Source organism: Xiphophorus maculatus, chromosome 20, assembly GCF_002775205.1.
Source record: "Xiphophorus maculatus strain JP 163 A chromosome 20, X_maculatus-5.0-male, whole genome shotgun sequence".
Classification (NCBI taxonomy): Eukaryota; Metazoa; Chordata; class Actinopteri; order Cyprinodontiformes; family Poeciliidae; genus Xiphophorus; species Xiphophorus maculatus.
Window position 1 is genome coordinate 1,541,890 of NC_036462.1, and position 25,190 is coordinate 1,567,079.

At 37.9% G+C, this 25,190-nt stretch overlaps 1 protein-coding gene across 2 annotated transcripts in view; it reads left to right on the forward strand.

The window, feature by feature from the left end:
• Nucleotides 1–25,190, forward strand: part of LOC102224856 (contactin-4-like) — a 141,202-nt gene that overhangs the window by 58,240 nt on the left and 57,772 nt on the right. For both annotated transcript variants that reach the window (XR_002754571.1, XM_023353480.1), the window contains exons 3-6: nt 2,665–2,733; nt 14,099–14,234; nt 22,207–22,330; nt 24,671–24,846. Coding sequence is in view for 1 of the 2 variants with exons in the window: in XM_023353480.1 (XP_023209248.1) it covers nt 14,174–14,234; nt 22,207–22,330; nt 24,671–24,846 (361 nt within the window). In the remaining variant the exon portion in view is untranslated. The remainder of the gene's footprint in view (nt 1–2,664; nt 2,734–14,098; nt 14,235–22,206; nt 22,331–24,670; nt 24,847–25,190) is intronic.

The window sequence follows — 25,190 nt, forward strand, 5'->3', positions numbered from 1 at the left end:
GCAATTACAGCATTAGCTTTTTGTAAGCAATAGGAGAATTCCATAAAATTTAGCCAAATAGCCTTGATGTGTCAAATTAATTCCCTTCAAAAATGAGTGCATCAGCAGTTAAAATGGCATTTCAGAAAAGCTTTCTCCAATGAATTCTGTGTTTAATTCCAACATATTTCATCTGGCTATGTTTCCTCTCCCTAGACAAACACCAAATAGAAGCTGTTTCTTGTTATAGTCAAGTACAGTTCATGTTTAACACTAGCAGTCTGCTTTCCCTTTTCACAAAGAAAATCAGTTTTAGTGTGTCACGTTTTATTTATTTATTTTTTCATGTTGTCTGTGTTCAGAGCTTTTATTCACTCGCACAACCACTCCTGTCTTTTGTGATAGCATTAATTGAGTCTGTGTTGCAGAAAACCAAATTAGAATGAGTGTATAGCCTCTGGTATGTAGGTGCAGAAATCCAGGTTATTATGATTAGTTTTCTTCTGTGTTTGGAATTACTTGAGTTATTAGAGTTATTTATACCCTCAGAGTACTCTGCATGTCAACACAATGACATCTCTCTCTAAAGCACACTTTTTGTTTTGCTGATTATTTAGGTATTTTTTATTCAAAAGCGCACATTCATCATTTTGTTCATTTTCTCTGACCTATCCAAGGTCAGGCCCTGAAGGTGTTAGGCCCAGAAGAGAAACCCAGACATTTTTCTCTCCAGAAAATCTTTACATCCCAAGGCATTTTCAGACCAAGCTCATGGAAAGTCCCTCTGAGTTCAGGGTCTGCCCCAGGTTCTTCCACCAGTGGGACCAGAAATTCCAGGTGTCCAGGAAGCATTTCAGTCAGGTGGCTGAAGCACATTTACAAAATGGAGAAATATGATTTGCTTTGTGTCCCATGTGGCAATTCAAACCCAAAAGAAGGATGTTCCATACGTGCTTTGACATCTGCTAATTTGAAGTAATTCTCTTTATTCTACCCATAGTCTGAACTAAGATAATGGGAACAGTAATGCAAAGTTCTCAGATATAAATTGAAAAGACAGCATTTACAATATTTATTGTCTTCAAAATCTGATGTTTACATACAGAGTGATTACTGTCTTTTTAAACAATGGGGGGAAAGTCTAGATGATATCAAGGATTTGGAAACTTCTGATAGGTAAACTGACACACTTAGGTTAACTGGAGGCTCTCCTGTAGGTATGTTTTACAGCTGCACCAGTAACACACTGCTTTCTGGTTAGACGTGGTGGGAAATCAACCAAGATATCAGGAAGACAAAAAGCGTGTGTGATTTTATTCTGTGTATGTTAACTTCTGACATTATAGATATAATAAGGGCATGAATTGACCAGTAGCTCCCACAGTTCTCCATCATAACCAAACACAACCAAGTACAAGCCCTGTGTTCTTTCAAAGGTTATGTTTTCATGAGACCACTGTCTGGAAACTGTCAGTATTTTCAAATGCTGTATGGAGAAAAGCTCCATGTTTGGATGATAAGACACCTTGAATCAGCTGTAGTTCTCATGCCAGGCCACAACATGGCACTGTGATTTTAGCATGTTGTTAAAATAGGCATGCCCTTTTGCTTCTTAGTTTCCATCTCATTTGCAAACCAGCAGCCTGTCTCTGATATGATGTTCTGTATCAGAAGTTGTGTTAAGCTGGACAGGTCAGGTAGCACAACACAGTAAAATGCTATCCGCCATTGTTTTTGTAATTTGCTTGTACAAATCCTGCAGCCGTGTGTTCTGCACATGTACTCTTTCACACTTGCAGTGTACTCCGAACCTTCGTTCCCGAAAACTTCCACTCTGAGACCTGGTTTGAAAAGGTTCTGGTGTGAGAGGCGCTGATCACTGGAGACATGTAAACAAAAGGCTGGATCAGAACAAAAGTGTTACTGGTTTATGTGTAAATGGGTCTTTAGTCTTTGACTAAGGTTTCACTTTGCTGACACAAGGTGTCATTAGGGCACACTTTGCTTTTTCTTGATGACTTCCATCCTGGTTAGTGTCATTCACCTGCTATTTACATAGTTAACAATGTTCTCCTGACCACTGCATCAGCACCTAACTTCCTGAAGATTCCCCTTACAGATACCATTTCTCCAGCCTGCTAGAGCTATCACCCGATTTCTTATGAACGCTGTTAATTTGACTTTCTACTTTTGAAGGCCATGGTTCCTGACCAAACAGTCAAGATTCAGATGACATTCATCTCACCCACCTTGTTCAAATGAGACCATCCTCAGCTTTGCTCTACAAACCGGTTTCCCTACAAATGAAGAACTCAAGAAAAATTCCAGATGACTTGGGTCAGACCAACTTCATAGATGGGCTGCAACACTTTGATTACACTAGTTCAGTGGTGTGACTGTAGTCTGTTCTAAACCACACTGAAGGGGCGTGCATGCCGTAGCGCCTGCAGGCTTATAATACACTAAGGGAAACCCTGAGAGAACTTCTTGCCATGAGAAACCTTCTCTGTGCTGAAAACCCAAACCTAGCACCTAGAATCACCCAGATATGAGCCGCTATCAGGAACACTTGCGCTACTGGCTGCATTCTTCCTTTTATCAGGCAGCTGAACTCAAGTTTTAAGACGTATCAAGCTTTCTTTTCCTCACTAATTTCTCAATATTTTCTCCCTCTTTCTCTTCTAGCTTGCCAAAGTAGTGACTGTGTCTTGGCTCTGAAGGAAGGAGCGAGAAGGCGCAGACCCCACTTACTCTGTGAGTACTCAATCAGTGAGAAACATGCTTGTTGTTGGCCTTTGTGATTTATTGCCTGTTATGAATGACCGCGACCAGCAGCTGTTTCTCCAGGTAGGGGGCCGTGACAGCACATGGTTTCTTGGGAATGTGTGTCTGAACAGATGTCTGTGGTCTCTTCTGTGTATTCCAAACTTATTGTTTCTGAATTTATTCTGTCATGTATAAATTAAATTAAAACTCAGTATTTTCTCCATTTTTCAGTTTTTATGTTTTTTCAGTTTGTTCCATATTTATGGTGCATGGAAGCTGAATGCTGTCTCTCCATGCTTGGTTCTGGTTTTAAGGCTAAAGCATGATTTGCATGCTTACGCTGATATAGTCCCAATAACATTCAAATCATTTCCAAGCTTTTTGTACAATATATTCCCACTCAGGGGAAAAACATTTTTATGAAGTGGAGCTGAACTGTTTGAGACATCTGAGAACTAATCCCTGAGAAACTGATTACTAACTGAGGTTGCTTATCTCCTCTTTCTAAAGGATTTCTGTGTATTTTGTGAGTAAAATGTGTTTGTCTGTTTTGAGAAGCAGTTTTGTTAAAGAAGTCAGTAATTAACTGTCCTAAGCTCTTATGGTTTTTCTCTGTAGTATTCTCATACTCAACATGTGACAGTTTAGCACCTAAGCTGCAGCATCTTTTGCCCCCCGGGGACTGACAGGATCTCAGATGAACTGTAATCCTAGATCAGGAACCTTTTTGGTTTTTTGCTGGATATTTATTACTTAGTTTTATAAATAAACAAAGATAAAGCTGGATGGTTTCCTGGCTCCTGGAAGTATATTCAAGAAAGGCACCGTCATGCTGATGTCTTTATGGAGCCCTGCGCATTCAGATAGTGCCTGCTCTCCAAAACGGGCAGGAGGGAGAGAGGGGTCTTAATTAATACTCAGAAGGCTGCAGAGAGATCATTTATATAGTCACATGTTTAACCAATTACTCAGAGTGTAATGAAGTGGAACATGGCTCAACAGAGATCCCAGGACACCCTACAGTTCCCCTTTTTCTTCTTGTGCTAATTTGGCTGCTCCACAATGGAAAACTAATCTGCTCGAAACGTTAAAGCAGGAATCTCTTTCCTTTGGATACCTGCGTTTATCTGGGTCAGAATCCAACAGTGGTTTAGGAATTTCAACGCTGATATCTCAGCATCGCCAGCTAGTCGGAGAAATGGAGGGGGAGCACATTATGTACACTGTAAAAAAACAGTAAAAAAATATATTTTTGTCCACCTTCTTGTGCAAATATTATGGTACATTTCAAACAAGACAAAAGTGATTTACAAGTAACTTTTCAGCAGGTGATGTGAGCTTGTGTTAAGTCAATTACTCCTTAATATTCAGCAATAAAAAAGCAGATTTTTGTTCACTTATAACAAAACATTTTTTACATGTCACAAGTGGAAACATTCTGCCAGAGTTTTTTTGTTAACAATATTAAAGCTGCATTTAAATTTTTCAGTTTTTTACATATTTGTTGAAAGTGTCACAGTCTTGACGGTACGGTATAAGACGGACAATCTGTGAAAAATCAGTATCTTCAGGCTTCTCCCAATGCTCCCAACAACCAACCAGAGCCAGGGGGCGGGTCTTAGCGCTGTCAGTCATAAAACTGATCTGCAGACGGCGGCGTGAATTTGTTTACTTCTGTGAACAACGTGCTGTTGTGTGTCGTCAAGGTTTTGTTTCTGCGCATGCAGGTAACTTTGTGGATGTAAACTGTTCACACAGAAGTCTGATTGCAGAGGTTCATCATGTGTAGTATCAACAAACGACCATGCCAAAAAAAATGTAATTTCATTAAAAAAATCTGAATTGAGCGTCAAGACCTGCTGTGAGAACATAGCCTGTGAAAGATATTCAATTTCATGAAAGTATGACTTATTAAAGTAAATAAGTCGTACTTTAATGACTTATTTTGTTGTGTGGAATGTAAGAAAAGGCGTGATCAAGTGGTTTTACTCAAGCAGAGAACAATTGTCAACATTAGGAATGAGAACAAGTGGTCCATTTATTATTAACCAATGGGTCTGGGTATGGGACACAAACCCTGCTGGGTAGAAAGGCTACGGCCGAGTTCTTCCATCAGTGCGCTTCTGTATGAGATTTTACATGCAGCCCCATATAATCTGATGCTCGTTTTTGGTCTGATATCAGATCAATTTCCAATATTAATATCGGATTTATATGTCATGCTGAAACGTTACCTATAAGATAATTTTTTCTTATTCCAAGTGTAGTAAGATATTTGACAGCAAAAATTGGTTTGTGTTTTTTCAGTGCATGCCTGAGTGTTATTCATTGTGACAAAGAGTGTCCCTTCCAGGCACCATTAGCCATCTCCCTTCCAACACCTCGAACTGAGCATCGGCATGCAAAAATGAATTACCGTTGTTTCTTTTTAAGAGTATGTAAATTAATCACATGCAACTCCTTTAGGTTTCTGGACCATAGCCAAAAAAAAAAAAAACATGCACCTTCCGGATTCTGAGGATCCATAGATCATAGTAACAGAGTTGTTGTGTCCCTCACTTAAACATCTCCAGGAACTGTCGCCTCAGCATTCCCAGCTGCTGTGTTTGGGGTACGTGCCTTCAGGAGCCCAGCCTGACTTTGAATACAAATCAAAGCAGAGCCACATTTGTGTGGAAGTGGACAAAATAAAGTTGATTAGCTGGAAAGCGAGAGTGGACAGCTGACTGCGGCGAACACAAATGAACATCGATCACTGGGCAGAGCAGGTCTGCTAATGACTTAAAACGCTGCAGGGGCTTGTTAGTCAACCTCTGTGATAGACATTAATGCTTCCCGTAGCCTCGCAATGCACTAAATGCTAACAATGTCATCATTCTTAATTGAGCAAGCCACTATTGGCAAATAATGGGCTTCTGATTTGCACAGGATGGATGGATTATGGAGCATCGTGAGGAAAGTGCTGCTCTGAAGGTGATGGTGAAGGAGAGCTTTGGGTGCACTGAGTGCTCTCAACATGCTCCACTCTTTAAAGCGCTCAGTTTTTACATCCCAATCAATCAGCAGTCAGCACTTTATACTTTACACATCAACAGCTAGAAATGATTTTTAAACCAACATTACCACCAAAGTATTCAGACCCATTTAATGTGTCGGCCACTTTGTCTTAAATTACAACCACAAACGTCACTTAATTAAGAAATTATGCAATAGACCCAAATAAAATAGTGAATTTAAATGTAGAAAAAGATTATTAAAAAAGGACTTCAACAGAGAGCTTGTTGGACTCTTGATTTGCTACATACATGTACAGATGCTGCTCATTTATTTTGAGATACTGTTTTTTGTTTCTATTTTGGTTTATTAATTTTATTATTTTGTTTTTAATTTCTCTGACTTTGGTTAGTTTTAACCCCAAATTGGGCTTATAATTGTATATTACTGTGATGTAGTAATTATAAAAGAAGCTTATTCAAACTGGTACATGACTTTATTTTCAAAGTGGAAAAGCTCAATAAAAATATTTTGGTAAGAAACCAAAAAGGGACCTTAATATATCAATTTCTATTAATTCATTACATAGATTTTTTTGATTTGCGTTTTTTACATAAAGTCCCGAGATGGAACTTTCTGTTACTCCCGTAAACCTGATGCACAAGCGACATCTGCAAACAACAACAATGGACAACAAAACTGATTTTCATGGCACGCTGGGGGTTAATTTTTGCTTCAAAAAATGACCTGATTGGACGCTGGAAAAGACTGTTGTTGTGTTTAAATTTTTCTAAAAGAAGTTAATCTACCAGCAAAGTTATTCAAGCCTAAAACCTTTCAGGACAAGAATCCAGAGAAACCCCCCGACTAGTTTATAAATCACGGACTATTTATTCTTAAACATGGGGAACTAGTGTGTAGTTTTATACTTTTTTCTTTTGTTTTTTTTTCTTTTGCTTTTTTCCTTTGGTTTGTTATTTTGTTGTATAACTTCTAATTCATGTAAAACACTTTGAACTTCCTTGTTGCTGAAAAGGTGCTTTATAAATAATATGACCGTACTTTACCTTGCCTTAAAATAGCATCTCAATGCTAAACATGTAGCAGCAGCACAGAGTCCAAATTTCTAAAGAAGTTCCATGAATGATGATGCACCAAAATGAAGGTTAAATAGCAGATTAAAAACAATAAATATCTTTGTTGTTTAGGTCATATGTTCATTAATTCAGTAATTTAGCAGCAAAACATTTTCTTGAATTAAACATGTTTTTTTTAATCTATTGCAAAATGTGATTTATTAAAAATAATTAATAAAGACTCTGCAAATAACCTGAATACACATTTTAATAAAGTCCCACCGCTAATAACAATTTGCTTTCATTCTTTTGTAAAATCATGCTTTGCTGCATTTGCAACAGGAAGTCTTCCTCTAATATCTCTACCAACTTTGTACATCAAGTACATCCCTTCTTCTTTACAGAAAAGCTCAATCTTAGTTCATTTCCATGCAGAGTTCAAATGCGTGTTCACATGTTCCCAAACGATCCGGACTGTCTAGGCAAACAAACCAGATCCTTAGTCACATGTGAAACAGGAAAATTCCATCATGTTGTAACATGTGAAACGTGGTGTAGCATGCTTTCCTACGTAGTGATAATAATAAACTTTATTTAAAAAATTACAATGTACAACTCAAATATAAAAGATGTGCTGTACCAAAACATAGCATAAGCTAATTAGCATCTGCAGGCCCATGACAGCTTCCAAGAGTGAATATACAATAAAAAAATAAAACAGAAAACATAGACGTGTAGAGTATTTTGGAATTGCATGATTTTTTTTCTTCTTCTAAAATCAGGTCCTTCATGTTGCTGTAGTTATTTTTGTCGTTTCCTATCATGACGTGGAACATGTGACCCTATTTTTCCTATGTCATGCCACGTGGTGAGAAACTTGTATGAAATGTGATTTTTTTTTTTCTTTTTTTTTCCCACCTATAAGGCTGGTGCCAGCTCCTTACAAATTGAACCGTTTCCATTCCCATCACTGATCTGCGTTTGGGCCAGATTCCACATGAATCAGACGATTCCATCTGGGCGCTTCACTTTTCTGTCACTGAGCGTAAACTCGACTTGTTTCAGCTCCTCTCCTCACATGCTGCTCAGTGATTTTTAAAACTGATTGATTTTGGCTTTATCTAGAGGGGGTTTAACAGCACATTAATTCCTAAAATGAATTTTTAGAACATATCTGAAAAAATAAGTTAAATATTACGGTGGTTTAGAATTTCACAATAGTTCAAAATATTAACCTTTCATCTAACTCTATCAACACTCACACTTCTGTTAGATTCATTTGGAATCTGCTATCCTGGTTCCTTAATCGAAACAGAATTACTTTAAAATCCAAAATCAGGCCGATATGGCTGCAAATAGAGAATTTTTCACATCTTGGATCTTAAAGCAGAAAGAATACTTATGCTGTTTGGATACAGTTTCTTCACTTTTTTTTCCAGAACAGCAAAATATATCAACCGAGCCAGACTCATAGGCAAAGGCATCAACCAAAACTCCCATTATTGACCCGTGCTTCTGTGTTTGATTGAGACCTGTGACAGGGCAGAAGGCAGTGATGACAAACAAAAAGTCAGAAGGTTAAAAAAGTGGAAACCAAATCAATAATGATGGCTGACAAGATGTGGCTTGCATGATCTGCATTGAGCTCTCAGAATAAATAATGCGGCGCGTTGTAAATCTACTGCTCTTCGCTTGAAAAATGATTTTATTTTTGCTCCCCTCTTCAGCCACGAATACTGATTTCTCTGTTCTTGTTACAGACATCTGTCTGAGCCAGTTTACTCTGGGAACTGAAATTAGAAGATACAAACACAAGCAAAACTAAAAAACACCACTTTACACACTAGATTGTTAAAAGACATTGGATCATTTGGCTTGGCGTCCCATTCTTTACTCCTTAACAAGCAGTGGAACGCTGTGTCCCGTTTTTACTTACTTACAGACCCAAATCCTAGACTGGGTGTTCAGACAGTCTGAGGGGGGGGGTTCTAGGAATTTTTCATCATTTTGTGAGGTCAGACACTAGTGTTGGATGAGAAGTCCTGGTTTGCAGTCTCCACTCTAATTCATCCCAAAGTAGGGATGCACAGAGAAATTAGTCACTGTAATGGAAAAATGTAGAATGTCTTCCTCACCCCTCTTCTGCTTTGGGTTATTTGCACAGTCTTATCATATGATTGGTCAACCTGCTTTCACACAGGCCTCTACAGTGCTATGTAACAACAGGTCAGAGGGCTGTGATCCTGGAGACTCAGTGTTACTTCCCCAACCTAGAACTTATCTGCCCCTTTCAGCGTTAAAGAACAACCCCCTTTCCTTAACAGTAGACAAATGGCAAGACCATCTGTGTTGGGCTCCACAGAATCCCTGGTACATAACCATCAAGGATTCACACCTATAGTCCAATCAAGTCTCTCTACTCTGACCAGAACCTATAAAAGGAAGCCAAATCCACTGTTAGTCAGAGCAGACTTGACAGACTCCTTTGACTCTGTATTTCTGTTCTCACTTTGCAACGTTTTGTAAAATTTCTTATTTCTTCTCATCCAGACTCTTGTTACAGTATCTTTTTCCACAACACCGCCCAATAAATCTGACCCAATTTCCTAATTGTGTGAGCTCGATGATCGCCTGATACTTTGAAGCTGATTTTATCAACCTCAGCAAAGGTCTGACAACCAGCCAATGTCCTCTCCTGTGACAGAGGTTTGACTGACGGAGCAGCCCACCAGGTCATGTCTGCATGTTTGCAGTTAACAATGCTCACCCCACTGTTGCCAACTCAGCGACTGTTTTGCTATATTTAGCAAAACATTTCAGCCGAAAAAAAACTGGTATTAGCCAAAATCGGAATTGGCAGATCAAGCTCTTTCTGAGTAGTGCATGTTGGGATCTGGAAGGTTCTGCTGTCTATGGATGTGATACATTACATCAGCCATAACATTATCATCACTCTTATTATTTAATATTATAGTCGGTTGATCGCTAAAAAAAAAAAAGCATAATAAAATTCAAACCAAATCTCAATTTCAATACTCTGTGATTGGTCAAATATGTTACCCCTGAATGACTCAGATAGTAGGTCTAGCTATCACTTTCACTTTCAGTTTTAAGCGTCATTCATCCTGAGGCAGCAAGCAACGCTATCATTGGGTGATCACTGCCATATATCAGTGTCCATCAGTTATGTACTATAATACTGCATAATTGAAAATGGAAACCGTTGGAGAGGAAGGTATTGGTGCATTAGATACATGTGACAAATATTTGTTCATTTGAATCATAAAATGTGATTAATGTTAATAATTCACATATTTTTTAGATGGTGGTAGGAACAAATGCTTATGCATACAAATGTAGGTTATGAGATTTCTCTGATGGTAATTAAAGTGCATGCTATCATTTTGAAAATAACATGTTTGCTATGTAGTCAGACCTGCTGATTCGGCCGTCGTCGTTAGCAACAGTTCTTGGAAACACTCAGTAATCAGCATGAATGTCCATGCTCCAGTTTAACATAATAACTCAGATTCTAAGACTCACTGCAGTCATCATCCTTAAAATTAAGTTTGACTCCCTTGGGTCATTATTAACTTTGCAATGTTGAAAATGTTTTATACTATTTAATCTGCTCTCCTCTAATTAGTCTTTAAAACGTGCCAAAGAACTAGTCTTCATTTTTTAAGTTTCTGTATTATTCTGTAATCATTTGGCAGCTTTCCTGTTATAGAAACTCGTGTAGACTTCTGATGCCTAATTTTGCAAATGTTTCACTTTGTCATTCTGAAATAAATAGCTGTGTTTATTCTCCACTCATTAGTTTGAATCCACCATCTCCCAGAGAAAGTATTTAGTCACTGACCATATCTGATTGGTTTGTGGGAGGAACAAAAGCTAAGTTGTACATTCCTACGCAGGATTCATAACATATAAATAATTCAACACACTTCTTGGAGTTGGGTCCATAGTTTACCTGATGCAAAGTTTCGTTTCAATAATAAGCGTATTGATTTTAGAAGCTTTTAAAAAAATGTACTCAAAAGGTTGGCATACAGTGTTGTAAATATAATCACAGCCCTTAAACTTTTTTACATTTTGGTATGTTGCAGCCACAACCTTCAAAGGATTTTACAGGAATTTTGTAAGATGCACCAAAATCATGTCTGTTTATCTTTGGTGGATAATTTCCAATCTCTATTTTCTGTGAAGGTTTGACCTGTTGATGCCAATAAGGCAATCCAGAATCTTCTGTAGGAGAGAATTTGCAACAATTCTGCTGTTCATTCCAAGAGCAATCACTAATCACAATAACATGGACACTTTAAAGTGGAAGAAAAATGGGAGATGGCTTTCAATATTTTTTTACCAAAAAATTATATATATATATATATATATATATATATATATATATATATATATATATATATATATATATATATATATATATATTCACCTCCTCTGCAACAACTTGGTTCATATCTATCAGTATGAATTAACATTTAACTCATTCGTCACAAACCTCCTCATGAAGAGGAAAAAACCAGATGTAAGTCACTCTGGACTATGAGTCAGGTCCAGCCAAACTATGAAAAAAGTGTGACTTATACTATGTAAAATACTGTATTTACATTTGTATTGTTCTTCACTAAATAACTAACAAGACTGTCGAATGGGTGAAAACTCCTGGATTAATTCCTTCCCACTGTATGTAAAGACTGAGGCCAAAGACCATGCCTTTTATCCTCTTTTTTTTATTATTCCTTGCCATGTAATAAAACAGCAAGTACAGATTATTTATTTAAATGTTATGTTTTTCCCCTCAGGACACTTATAAAATTGCTGGTTAAGTTCAAATCCATTTGCAGTAAGTGCAACCCAGTTCATTCTGTTTCACATCATTTCAGTCAAAATTCAACAAAGCCACCTTAAATCCAATTCTAAGGATGCATTATAATGCCTCATCTCTTGTCCACCTTATGATTTCATAGATTATTGTGTCTCATCTGGGAATGCACTGATGTGAAAATGTTGGGCAATATCCGATATTAATATTGCTGTTATGGCTGATAACCAATATTTACTGATATTGCATATATTTCATCACGGTTTTGACACCTTTGAAAAAATAAAAAAATTACGTTCCGCCTGCACATTATGGATGTGACCACCTCGATGGAAACTTCTAGCAGTGAAACTCTGACAGCAGGTGAGATGAACTCGGAGGAGCTGAAGAAGGTTCACAACCCAGGCTGAATTTACAAGAACCTTCGGTTGCTTATGTTGGAGTGAAAGAGTTCACTTTCTGGATGAAGTGCCTTTTATGCCAACTGAAGACAACAGAAGTATTCAAAAACTCCCTATCCAACTTAAAGAACCATGTTGAGGTACGTTTACATTATTTAAATAGTATAATTTATATTAATTCAATCAAGCCACAATCTGAGTCAGTGTTATTTAACATTCAAAATAAAGTAATAAAATAAATGATTGTTTAGGTATTTAGAAGCTTGCTAACTTTGTGCTCGCTAACTATTCTGATTAGCTTGCATGTTTAAGCCAGTGTGTTTGCCCAGTGTGTTCAATGATTTAAATCTACATCAAACATATTAAACATAATATGGTAAATTACTGTTTCTGGCATTATTTAACTGGTGGTGGCAGAATATTTCCTCCTTTAAGCCCATAGAGAAAATACTTTTGGTTAGTCATTTGGCCAATTAGTGGCAAGTTGCAGTGTTAGTTTTAACTTAACTCCTGTCATAAATTTAAGATAATTCATATCATAAAAAGCATTGTGTTTGGTTATTATGTGCTTGAGTACCTAAATACTTTATAAATAATTCAGTATTTTATTGGGCTGTTTCAAATTTTAACTCTTGAAATTCAAAGGAACTAGCTTAAATTATTTTCAAGATACAGTGCATATCTGATTTATTATTATATTTTTACTATCAGTGAGTGTATGAACTCCCTATTCAAATATTTGACATGGAATGAACCTAAAGGGCCGGGTTCTTCAACTCCAGGCCTCCAGGTCCATTGTGCTGGAACCTGTAGATGTGCAACTGGTCCAACACACTTTAATCAAACATTTGAATTCTCTAGTGTCTTGCTAATTCTCCAATTATTTTAATAAGGTGTTTTGGACCAAGGACACATGTGTAAGTTGCAGGACACCAGCCCTCAAGGCCTGGATTTGAGGACCCCTGCTTTGTAATATTGACAATTATGCATGGGTAGAGAATAAAATCAAGATATCAGACCTTTGATTAAAACTTAAATGTTAGGTCATATCATATTAAAGACTTGCCTCAGTTTATTTAACATGTATTTTTCTCAATATTTCAGGAATTGACTAAATCAGACACACATAGAACAGTCTGTTCTACAGTGAGCATCCAACCAATCCAGTTCATCTGATGATGATGATGATGTCACTTCTTCTCTGCTCTGCAGTCGTCTGAAGGATGAGATGGATACTCGGTCTGTTCAGCTGATAACATGGACTTAGTGAAATCCTTCCTGGTGGTGTTCAGGCTTCTTTTGAAGCTGAACTCTCTCTCCTCTCCAGCCTCAGCAGGTAGAGAGCCACCGCAACATTTATCATCAGTCCAAGAAGAGCCCGACTGAATTCATGCAACTCAAGTTGTTGTCACTGATATCGCACAAAATAAATGTTATCTTAGAAATTCTGTTTTCTTGTATTTAATACTTTTACTTTAGGTACATTTTATATGGGAAATTTACTTTTGACCTTTTAGTACAATAAATATTGGATACATTAAGATTTTTACTCAAGTAATAATTTTTTATAGGAGACTTTGACTTTTACCAAGGTAAATTTATGGTAAGATACTGGTACTTTCAGTGAAGTATCACTTTGAGGTACTTTATATAACACTGAGTCTAATCACTACTAATCACTGTCTTCTATGATCTGACCAGCCAATAGTTTTCAGAGATTAAACACTTCCTGCAGCAGGATCCTGCTAATCTGTTGCTGCTTCTGCTTTTTTTTTGTCCTCAACTTGCTCTCTGGAGATAGAGAAGCTGCAGTATGCACCACATATCAGCTCCCACAGTATCAGCTGCTAGCTCAGTGCACAGCACGAGATTCTGGCCTGGGTTATTTGGTTGAATGAATTATTAATAGCGCACCGATTTTTCACAGCTTACTGCCTTTTACACATTCTCTTTTTTTTTCCTGAAGTCACAGATTCCGATTGCATCTCGTAATGTTCACAGAGCTCATGTGGTCTCTTTTCCTCTTTCTTTTTTCACAGTTCCAAACAAAGGGAGTGTTTGCCCAGGAAGTGTTCTTCACTGTCTGTCAGAACAGGAATCTTTCACCTTGGAAAATGAAGATGATGTTGCCATGGGAACTCTTAGTCCTTCTGTCACTCAAAGAGTGCCTTGCCGGTAAGATGCCAAGACAAGTCTCCTTTCATGACATGGATGATATGCATACGTCTTTCAGAGAGAGAGAGAGACGGAGTTTGCCTTCTTTTCCCTCAGCTGTGTCTGGTTTATCATTTCTTAAGGAGAGCTGATAGTGAACTCAAATAGAAGCATTCTTTTCTATTTGCTTTTATATCTGTGCAGATCCTACACCTACTTTGAGGGGAGGAAGCGCAAAACATCTCAGATGGGATTAAAATTTAGCTTTGGTAGCGTATCATTTCGGAACCAGTGCAGTGCATTCTAGGTGTAGGAAAGTTTTCAAATTCAGCTCTCCTGTGGAGGTGTTGGGTTTGTTTAGCACTCAGTGCCATTCAAAGGTTTATATGTCACATATGTACCACTCACCAAAATGTTAGGGTTGTTTGATTTTCAGGGGTCACTTCCGGACAAACCCCAAACCTTTACAGCTGAAGATGATGTAATCTTTTCTAAATTTTTGAATATATGTCCAACTGTTGAATGCTTGAATACTTTTTGCACAACTTGCTGTTCTCTTACAAGGAGTTTAAAGGGGCAGTATTAAGTTAACTCGACTTTTGTGAGCTTTACATCATGTCATAATGTTATTTCTTCATCAGAAACATATCTGGAGTGTTACCTTGATTCTTTCATGTTTGCTTGAAAAATTCTTTAATCTCCATGGCAACCATTCAGCTGTGCAAAACGCCTAGGTGAACCTAGCTCAGTCTTCAAGGTGAAGCTCCTCCTCAGAGCTGCAGTTTATAAGCTTCTGAGCTTTCACCTCACAGAGCAGCACTCTCCTGAAGTCACCCCACTCAGCTCCATCAGACTAGCCAGCAGCAATTAGCAAACACCTGTGGAACTGCATTCAGATGACTGCAGTTCAGCAAACTGTCAATTGAAATCACCTGGGCTGAAGCAAGGAAACACATAAAACATGCAGGGCAGTGTGCCTTTAGGGCCAGGTTTGAGAAACACGCCTCACCACACAACCAGGCCCAAGGAGCATTTATGCTGGACGAGGGACCAGTGGAGACCAGTGGGGACCAGTGGAGACCAGTGGAGACCAGTGGGGACCAGTGGAGACCAGTGGGGACCAGTGGAGACCAGTGGAGACCAGTGGGGACCAGTGGGGACCAGTGGAGACCAATGGGGACCAGTGGAGACCAGTGGAGACCAGTGGAGACCAGTGGAGACCAATGGGGACCAGTGGAGACCAGTGGAGACCAGTGGGGACCAGTGGAGACCAGTGGAGACCAGTGGGGACCAGTGGGGACCAGTGGAGACCAATGGGGACCAGTGGAGACCAGTGGAGACCAATGAGGACCAGTGGAGACCAGTGGAGACCAGTGGGGACCAGTGAGGACCAGTGGGGACCAGTGGAGACCAGTGGGGACCAGTGGGCACTGAGTGAAAGTCTAGTGACATTGCGTAGAAATGATGGCCACCAAAGATGTTGGAGATGCTTTTCGTATCAGCCACTGTTGTCACCAGATGAACCTTTGGTGGTGGGAGTGTTACAATATTGACAAGTGTATCTAGTCAATACAGAACTGCCCTACACTTTGAGTGATACAGTGACAAGCCCCTGCTACTTCACTGACATCAGGAATCCAGTCATTTTGTCCCTGTGTGAACAACACAGACCTAATATCTCCTTCATCATTAGGGAACGAGGGAACGTCTCCAGACGTGTTGGCAGCTTTTCTCCTTTTTACACACTTTCACAGAAGTACACTTGTACTACAAACAAATCCACTCACTCAGTTTAACACATGTATTTATTTGGAAAATGCAGGAGATGCTGTAAATCTACCTCTGAGAGACAAGGAGACCAGCATCAGACTTTAGTTTCCCAAATACCTGCATGAGTTACTGTTAAGGCTTTCCACTCCCTCTAAGAGCTCTCTGGTGTAACGTGGAGATTTACAACCAGCAGCCAGATTTGAGGGATATAATGTGTACTCAGATCAAGCCGACCGTTTACAAGTCATCACGCAAATATACACTGAAATTCATACAGCATATGGAGCCGGCTCTATTGCTTTGTTATTTATGCCTCTGTTTCAATTGATTTAGCATCCTATCTCAAGTCAGCACTTCCACCGGGGTGTGTCATGAAGTGTATAGATGCAGAGGCCAGTGCTCTTCATCATATTCTGCAAGTAGTGTTGTGTTCAAAATGATAGCAGTGTATTTAAAAAAAGTGAGTCAAGGTCAATATCCCTATAACAGCTTTTATTTCAATATAAAGGGATGCGTTGGGAACTATAGAACATTCATTTCCAAAGTGAAAAACATGGCAGAAGCATAATCACATTTGTTATTTTGCGCTATGAAAAAAAGGAATATTAGGATGGTTTGAGAAATGGCAGCATCCACATTTTTCTCTGTAAAACCAAACATTTACTGCATACTCTGAAAAACCATGAAGATTTTTGCTTTCCTGTGAATCACTGAACTGTTATTTAGTTGCGTAAATTACAAAAAATCCAATCCCACCTCAATTGCATGACATCGATCTTGTTGGTCTGGAATCAAGATCCAGATTATCTACTAATGGGCTTTGGCTAGCTTGTTGCAACATCACCTTGAAGACCATTTCCTCTTTAGAAAAATAGCAGCATGATATGTTTGGCATCATGTTGTCAGATTAATATCAGATAAACTATTTTAATGTAGTTAATCTGTTTTCCTTTGTCCGTCATCTCTTTCTGGTTTTGGTTTTGAAACAGTTAAGGTCATTTTAACTAAAACACCTGGACATTTTCTGGAAAACTTAATATCTACACGCCATATTAAATAATTTGCTCATACTCAGGTGTGAGTGTGTGCATGAATGACTGTAGTGTGAAGCATTTTGGGGTCTTCTGGACTTGATAAGGCAATATACAAGTAAAGAGACAATCACCATTTTGCCAATTAATGGAAATACCGCAATTGCAAAATTGTGTCCTTCAACGTTAGCAGAATACCTTCAAAGATTTGTGTACATTTATAGTGAATCCACAGCTTATAATGGGTCTGTTGGTATTCTCTTACTCAGTTATATAAGGTAATAGATTATGTACTATGTGAAAATGTTACCAAAAACAAACGATCTAGTTAGTGCACACAATGCCTTTGAGTTTCCTTTTACATAAATTCTCATGAAACGTAATTAGGTGTAATGTACACTCACTTGGAGCAGTGGTCAGTCGGGTCGGAGTGTTTACGGAGCGGGGTTGTTCTCAGGCAGATAAACGAAGCTTCCAATGTTTTCCCCTGGAGAAATGACCCAGCTTTTGAAGGTTCATTAATTTGTTTAATTTAAAGGACATTCCAAGCAGGGCAGATTCTGAAACGCCTCCCTCGGAGACGAGAAAGAGGGGAAACAAGGCCCTTACCTGAGGCAAAGACTCCCACTCTCATTAGGATGATCATAATGATGACAATGTGGGAGGGAACACTCTTTGTCCTAGTCAAGGTTAGAGACGTGTATCGGGGAAAGGAGAAAAAAAAAAGAAAAACATCTCATCTTTCATCGTCTCAAGTGAACAAAGAGAAAATTAACATTTTTTTCCCAGGCAGCAGGGTTGTGCAGCTTGGCTCATGACACGCCGTGTCTGAGGAAATGGAGGCTGTGCACCAGTGCGTGGCTGCATGAGAGTGCATCTGCTAAAAAAAAAAGTTTCACGGGAGTAATTAGTGCACCATCGGTTAATTACTCCTGTGTATTGATAGTTTGGCAGAAACAACCAAAACAATGAGCTTTACAGAGAACACGCACACACAGAGACACACACACTCCAACTACATGTACATAGACAGCAGATCTGCTCTAATTAGATTAAAACCATTCGAGAAACCCAACTCTGAATACCCAAGCTCTTATGTAAACATCTTCTAAAAACTATCCTCCGTACATAATAAAAAAAAAAAATGAATCGGAGCATAAATCAGTGAAGGCTGCGTCACTTAGTAATATTTTAGATCATTAAAAAGATTGTATTGATTCAACTTACTCTGGTTTTATTTTCTCTGTCTCCACTTACAATTCCTTGCAAAAAAATCTTGAACTTTCTTCCTCATTTTGACACTTTGCAAACCCAAATTGCAATTTATGCTTCTGTGATTTAATGTAGTAGACCAACACAAAATTATTTATCAGTAGCAATCTGAAAATTCTTTACTTTCATATCCCCAAAACATTTCCACACTTTTAATAGCTGAGCTCATTTTAGCTATGCATTTCAGCATTTTACTATCTTAGAAAAGATTTAGTGCAGTTATCTTCTCCTAAATTGATTACTCCAGATAAATTCTAAAGCTTGGCCATCTATTTACTTGGCCATCCTATAAATTTCAAGTTGAGTGAAGTTTGACATCTTGACTATTGAGATTTCTTCAAGTAGTGAGCTGTTTATATTCATGCTGTTATTTTGAAGTGGGTGAATACACTATTTCTGTTTCCTCTCCTCATGTTCTCCACCCGTGTTGTGGTGCAGCAAATGGCATTTCTTCTGTACCCAGAACGACTCGCTGTTCTAAAGTAAACAGTTTAAATTCTTCTGATGTCGTCTGTGTTTCCTAACCAAAGTTAATTAGTCAAAATCAGCAAGAGACTTAGCAAAACTCAAGAACTATAAAACTAAACACCGGAGTGAGAGAATCAAAGAATCACTTTCTGAAGTACAAACAGTACAAGTAGGAGTGCAATAGCAAATTTGATCCTGTTGGGGGCAGTGTACTATGTTGTCAAATTGTCATTGACGCATGGTGCGAATCAATATGGATGAATTTAACGCTTTAGTTCTAGCTTTTGCTAAATACCATGTTCAGACAGCATGTTAGGGGAGTTAATGTTCATGGATAGTGCTTTAGGTTTAATGCAGCTAACATTTTACTTAGCATTGCCCACCACTGATGAAAAGCTAGACAGACTACAAATGTCTATTAACTTTGGACTGTAGATTTTAGAAATGTCCTTCATCAGGTTTCACTCCAAGTCCCAAATAACAGTGAAAGTAAAACTCCTTCCTGCGGCTCTGTGCCTTCTTTCTCGGTTGTTACATATTTCAGTTTCCTTGGGAAAGTCTCGGAAGGTATTCTCACCTACATTTGAAGTTTACTCTCTGCTTACTGTCTTTTTGAGGTCTGTTAACAGATGTTTTCCCATGTTTAAGACTGGGCTTTAGCAGTGCTGAAGGACAGGGAGATATTTTCCCTGAAGCTGCCGCAGAGTTTTCTTGGCTCTGTGTTTCACCGTTCAGCTGGAAGTTGAACATTTGCTCCAGTCTCAGGTGGATTTAATGCTACGGCAAGTTTGGTTTAAGGACCTCCCCTGTATTCGGCTGCAGTCAGTCCATCTGTCCCTCTCTCCCCCCACCCTGAGTTGGTCTTGAAGCAGTCCCTGTCGATTCAACCTTATTTCATTTCAGAGTGCTTTAATATTAGAACATTGTGCACGTGGGACCATTCAGAGTATAAAAATAAATAAATAAAAGGTTGACCACAGAGATATTGTGGGAAACCTCTGAGACATTTTTTGATTTTGTTGATTGGTTTTGTCCCTCACAACTATTGTTGTTTTTCTATCCTCTGTGAGTTATTAAATCTCCAAACACAATTTTTTTGTCCTCATATCTTATTTGCAATAGCTGGGCTCTTGGTAACATCTGTAAAATCGAAATTTCTATTAATGACACCTGACTCCTATATAGAGTTTCACAACAAAGAACATTAGTACTTTTAAGCTGCTACCGCAACAACAGCACTTAAATAGTTCATTGAGATGAGATGGGGCCATCACAATACCTTCTTTCTTAGTTATTCTACAGTAGATTTGCTGCTGTGTTTTAGGGTCATTGGCCTTTCTCAGCTGTTGGACAGATGATCTGAAATTTGTATCTAGGATAATATAGAATGAAGCTTTATTGTCACTCAATGGGGCCATTCAGGTGTACCAGCAGCCACTGCATGCAAATTCACACTGACAGAAATATAAAAATGGAGAAAAAGAAAAGAGACTGTGCAGTGAGGGCAAATTTATAATACAAGTAAAAGAAAAGCAGCACCGTTTTAGCTGTGTTTATCAAGAGGCAGTTCTGATGGCACCAGTCCACAAAGTCTGGAGTCAACTATCTGTACTCTGAATCATCTCCAACTGTAATGAGGTCGACTATGTCAGAGTCATAACAGAACGTCTGAAGATAGCAGTGTGGGAGTTGGAAGAGAAGTCTGCAATTTAGAGAGTGAAAAGGAAAGGTGTCAGTACAGATACAGACACAGCCACGTGTCCTCACATACTGCCGGCACCCAGTGGGGTAGTCTGGTCATGATCTACACTTTACCAACCCTTTTGTTCTGTAGAGTATCCCCAAACAGGTTTATTTGAGTTCAGTTTAGTCTTATCTGTCCAGAGAACTGTTGAAAGTCACTCAGACATAACTTTGCAAACTTTGCTGCTATACATTTCCAGTAAGTCTTTCTCTAGGCAACTCCTCCAAGAAAGACGTACTTGTTGATTCTTTTTTTAAATGATACTGTCATGAACTTTAACATTCAACATGCTAACTAAGGCCTGCAAATGTAGAGACGGAGCTCTTGGGTTTTTGTCACTTATAAAAATTCATGTTCTGACCTTGAGGTCAGTTTGCGCTGATGACCACTGTGAGGAAGAAATGTGACTGTCTGAGAATGTTGTCCACTTGTGAATGTACTGTAATGTTAAATACTGGATATCAGGGGGTTTGGAAATGGTGTGATGACATTTCTCAGATACTCAGACAGAGTCGCTTCTCTGTCGTTCACTGTGGGAAAATAAACAATGTGGGTTTTTTTTAGAAACAGCAGGGTGATTAGAATTTTAAAAATTGTTAAAGAGGAGACCGTTCCTATTACAACATGGAATCTAAAATCCTGGAATTGAAATTAGGATGTGGAAGACATCAGACAACAATTGCATTACTTTCTTGGTCAACCTATAAATGGCCAAGTTGATTAAAATTGTTAATGAAGTTCATTACAGCATCTGTCATGAATTAATCATAATCAATTACATCTTAATTAAAAACCATACATTAACAAAGCAACATTTTTTATTCAAAAACCATTTTTGCTGCTAAATTGTTGTATAAATAGACATAGTGTCACTGATAGGCTAACTCCTTTTAACACAATGTAGACTCAGAAATATTCTTTTCCAGCATCCAATTGGATCGTTTTTTGAAACAGAATTGAATTCCTAGTGGGCCAAGAGATGCAGCTTTGTCTATTTGTCTATTGCTGTCATTTGTGGACGTCACTTGTGCGTCAGATTTACAAGAGTTCCAGAAACACGCAAATACAAAGGTTCCGCCTGGTAACCTTGTATGTGTAAAAAACAAAAAAAAGAAAATAATTGCGTAAAAATGTTAAATGATTAAACCATTTTCATTAATTAATCAAAATTAACGTCTTAGAGTCCAATTAATATGCTTATTTTCCTAGAGGTATTGTTTTGAAAGATAATTATCAGTAAAACTATGTAGTTTTTTTTCCCCTTAAGAAACTGTTTAAACTTTAAATTTTCTTCATTTTTATCTTTGGTTTAAAGTAATGCACTCTGAATCACGACAGCACAGAGTCTACTCAACATAAGCGTTCATATTATTAGAGAGTTTATTGGTATAAAACATTCTGAGCACAAATGGAGCATAATAAGTAGGTTCCATCAGCTGCAGACTGTGCTGAATGGGCCCAGAGACCAATGTGATGCAGGGTTATCATTTGTTAATTGCTCTCTCATCGCATTGTGACATCTGCATCGTGACATGATGGTTTATTAAATGCACAATGTACTCAGAGAGCCACCTTGGCAGCTAATTATAATAGGTGTGGAATTTACATACAGCTTGCAGAGTGCTGAGTGATTCCTCTTTGCATTAATATGGTGTCACTTCATGGTACAGCTAATGTTTTATTTATTCTTTTTTTATTTATGACGCAGACAACGCCCGCCACGGTCCTGTCTTCACCCAGGAGCCCAGTGACAGTATTTTCCCTATGAGCTCCGGCGACAAGCTGGTGTTCATTAACTGCAAAGCGAAGGGTAACCCACCGCCACACTATAGGTACGTACTTTGTTGTAGCTGCAGGTTAATGTGGCTTTCACAATGAAAAGTAGTGTTTCATTAGAAAAAGAAAAAAACGTATAATTTTATCACTACTATATGTGTTTTGGGATATTTTTTTGGGCCTATTTTTAAGGAACGGTTTCTAGGCACAGTGTGAGTGTCATAGAATATAATGATTTTCCAGCATTAACACAAAATATTTACATAAAGATTTGGAATTATGACATACTTATTTTGTTGTAATTCAAAAAGACAACAATTATTTCTATTGTTGCTGTTTCTACTGAAATATTGAAGTATAGACATAAGCAGCTGTCACACTTCATAGGTTTCCATTAGAAATGGAGAAGATAAGCATAAACATCCATATCTGCGTTCGTAATGGTAATTTTTAAACATGTCAGTATCAGTCTAAGTGAAATTTTAATAACTGATATTTCCATCTTGCTGTTTGTGGGGAAATATACAATGTGTGTATATAGTAGATCTGAATATCTGTTATCAGACCAAAGAGCAATAATAATCCAGATGTTGGTATTTTTTCATATGGGTGCATCCCTGTCTGCCAAGTGTGCATTCAAAATGCATTACTTGGCTCTAAATATTAGAAAATGAAGCAGATTTTGAAGTTCTCATGTACTGAATAGTCCATATATACTTGAATTAAGAATGTAAACATCAATGCTGAACTGCGTCAGGACAGGATTCACCATTTTTGTCTTGAAATGCCTGTTTTGTTTGTATTTCTACAGATGTAGTGGAACAATAAATGTCTGCATAATTTAGTAGTAGCTTTAAAATAGATACGTTTTACAGAATATTACCTTTTGTTTGTAGATTTATGTTTTATTAAACAGGAAATTAAAAAGCTGATGTTAGCTGATTAGTCGGGCTATCTGCTCAATGAGAACCTGCAGTCAGGTACTTAATGGGGCAGTATTATGTAAAATCAACTTTTGTTTTGGGTTTTTTTTTTTTTTGCTTTACATCATATTATACTGTAATGTTAGTCCCTCATCAAAAACCTACCTGCAACTCCTCCCCTCAGCTCCTTCAGACTAGCCAACTGCAATTAGCAAACACCTGGTTTAACTGAGCATCTGCTGAGCTCCTTATAGCAGCTACTTCTCAGTTCAACGCTGGTAAAAACGCTGTTAAAGGGATAACTTCTCAAACCTGAATATTTAAGAAAGTAAAAGTGAAATTTTGACTTTCTTAGGACAATATCTATGTGTGCATAATTACTGTGCAATTATTAGTGTTCATAATTATTATGCAACTGAATTAAAAGTGAAAACCTTCTCATCTCACTTGTTTGTTATCATCTGTTAAAGTGAGAATAATAAACATAGAACTCAAAATTGACAAACATTTCTGACATTTAAAAAATTAATCAGTGACCAACATATCCACCATTTTTTCATTAACAGTTATAAGCCTTTCATTCATGGAGTCTGTCAGTTTCTTGATCTGTTGACGATCAACGTTTTGTGCAGCAGCAACCACAGGGTTCCTGACAGCTTCACGTTTGATTCTTCTCAAATCTTTGGCAGTTAATTTATTTCTTTTTGTCTCAACATATTTCTTGCGACCCTGTTGACTATTTGCAGCAAAACATTTGATGGTTCTGTGATCACACCCCAATATCTTAGCAATTTTCAAGTGCTGTATTCCTCTGAAAGACTTTTCAGGGTCTCTTAAATCTCTTTTTTTGGCCAATTTTGCCTTAGGAAAAGAAGCTGCCTAATAATTCTGCACACCTTGATATAGGATGTTGATCTCATAGTCCCCACCCTCCCACCAGCAGATAGGTTTATATTCAATAAGCAACTTGGAGTTGGAAAATATGCATAAAAATGAGGATATGATCAAAACTAAAAATTGTCTGATAATTATTCACACAGTGTGTAGCATTTTTATAGTAGCTGGTAAAGTTACTTCATTATACTATAGCATGTCACTATGTGACTGGAAAACACATAATGCTGCCCCTTTAATAGACATGTTGCCCATTGCTTACCAACTCATCCTAAAAACAACAATTCATTAATAATTCATATAAAACTGTATTAGTTTCCACGCAAAGATGTTTTTGCAGCAGAAAACTTGAACTAAATAGCTAAATTTGCGGTAGCGCTCTATCAGCCATCTGACCATCAGTCACCCTAATCCTATCAACATCTGGAGACAACTCTGCCATGTCTAGTAGTTTTGAAATTTTTTGAAAATCTGGGTATATCTTGATACAACTAACAGGCCCCATTCATATTCATGATAAAGGCTGATCATCGGTTTTCTAACGTGTAAACCAATGATGTGGCACATCTGATTTCACAGGTGGAAAGTGGATGGGAGGGACATAGACTCTGGTTCGGACCAGAGCTACAGCCTTGTTGAAGGGAACCTGCTGATCAATAATCCTCATTTTATCAATCACGGAGGCGTCTATCAGTGCATCACCACAAACGCGTTTGGAACCATCGTCAGCAGGGAGGCAAAAGTCCAGTTTGCATGTGAGTATTTTTCCTGAACCAATTTTCTTTTCCTTTTTTTTTTTTACTAGTTTTTCAGTTGGTTGTTATCAATGTGATGAGCGTATTGGTAAGAATTATCCCAGAAATACAAAAAAATATATAAATAAATCAAAAATGCTCAGCATAGGTACCCAGGAAGACAAACACCTCCAATGATAGACTAACATGCCAAAAGCTGAGATGCACCATTTTAGTAATAAAATAATAAGCTTAGCATGATAAATTAGAACCAGCTCTTTAATTTCCATTTGCATGACTAAGCATTTTTCTCTTTTCTCTTGTCTCGTTCTACCAAAAGTCTTTTTTCAAAGGACAATTTTGTT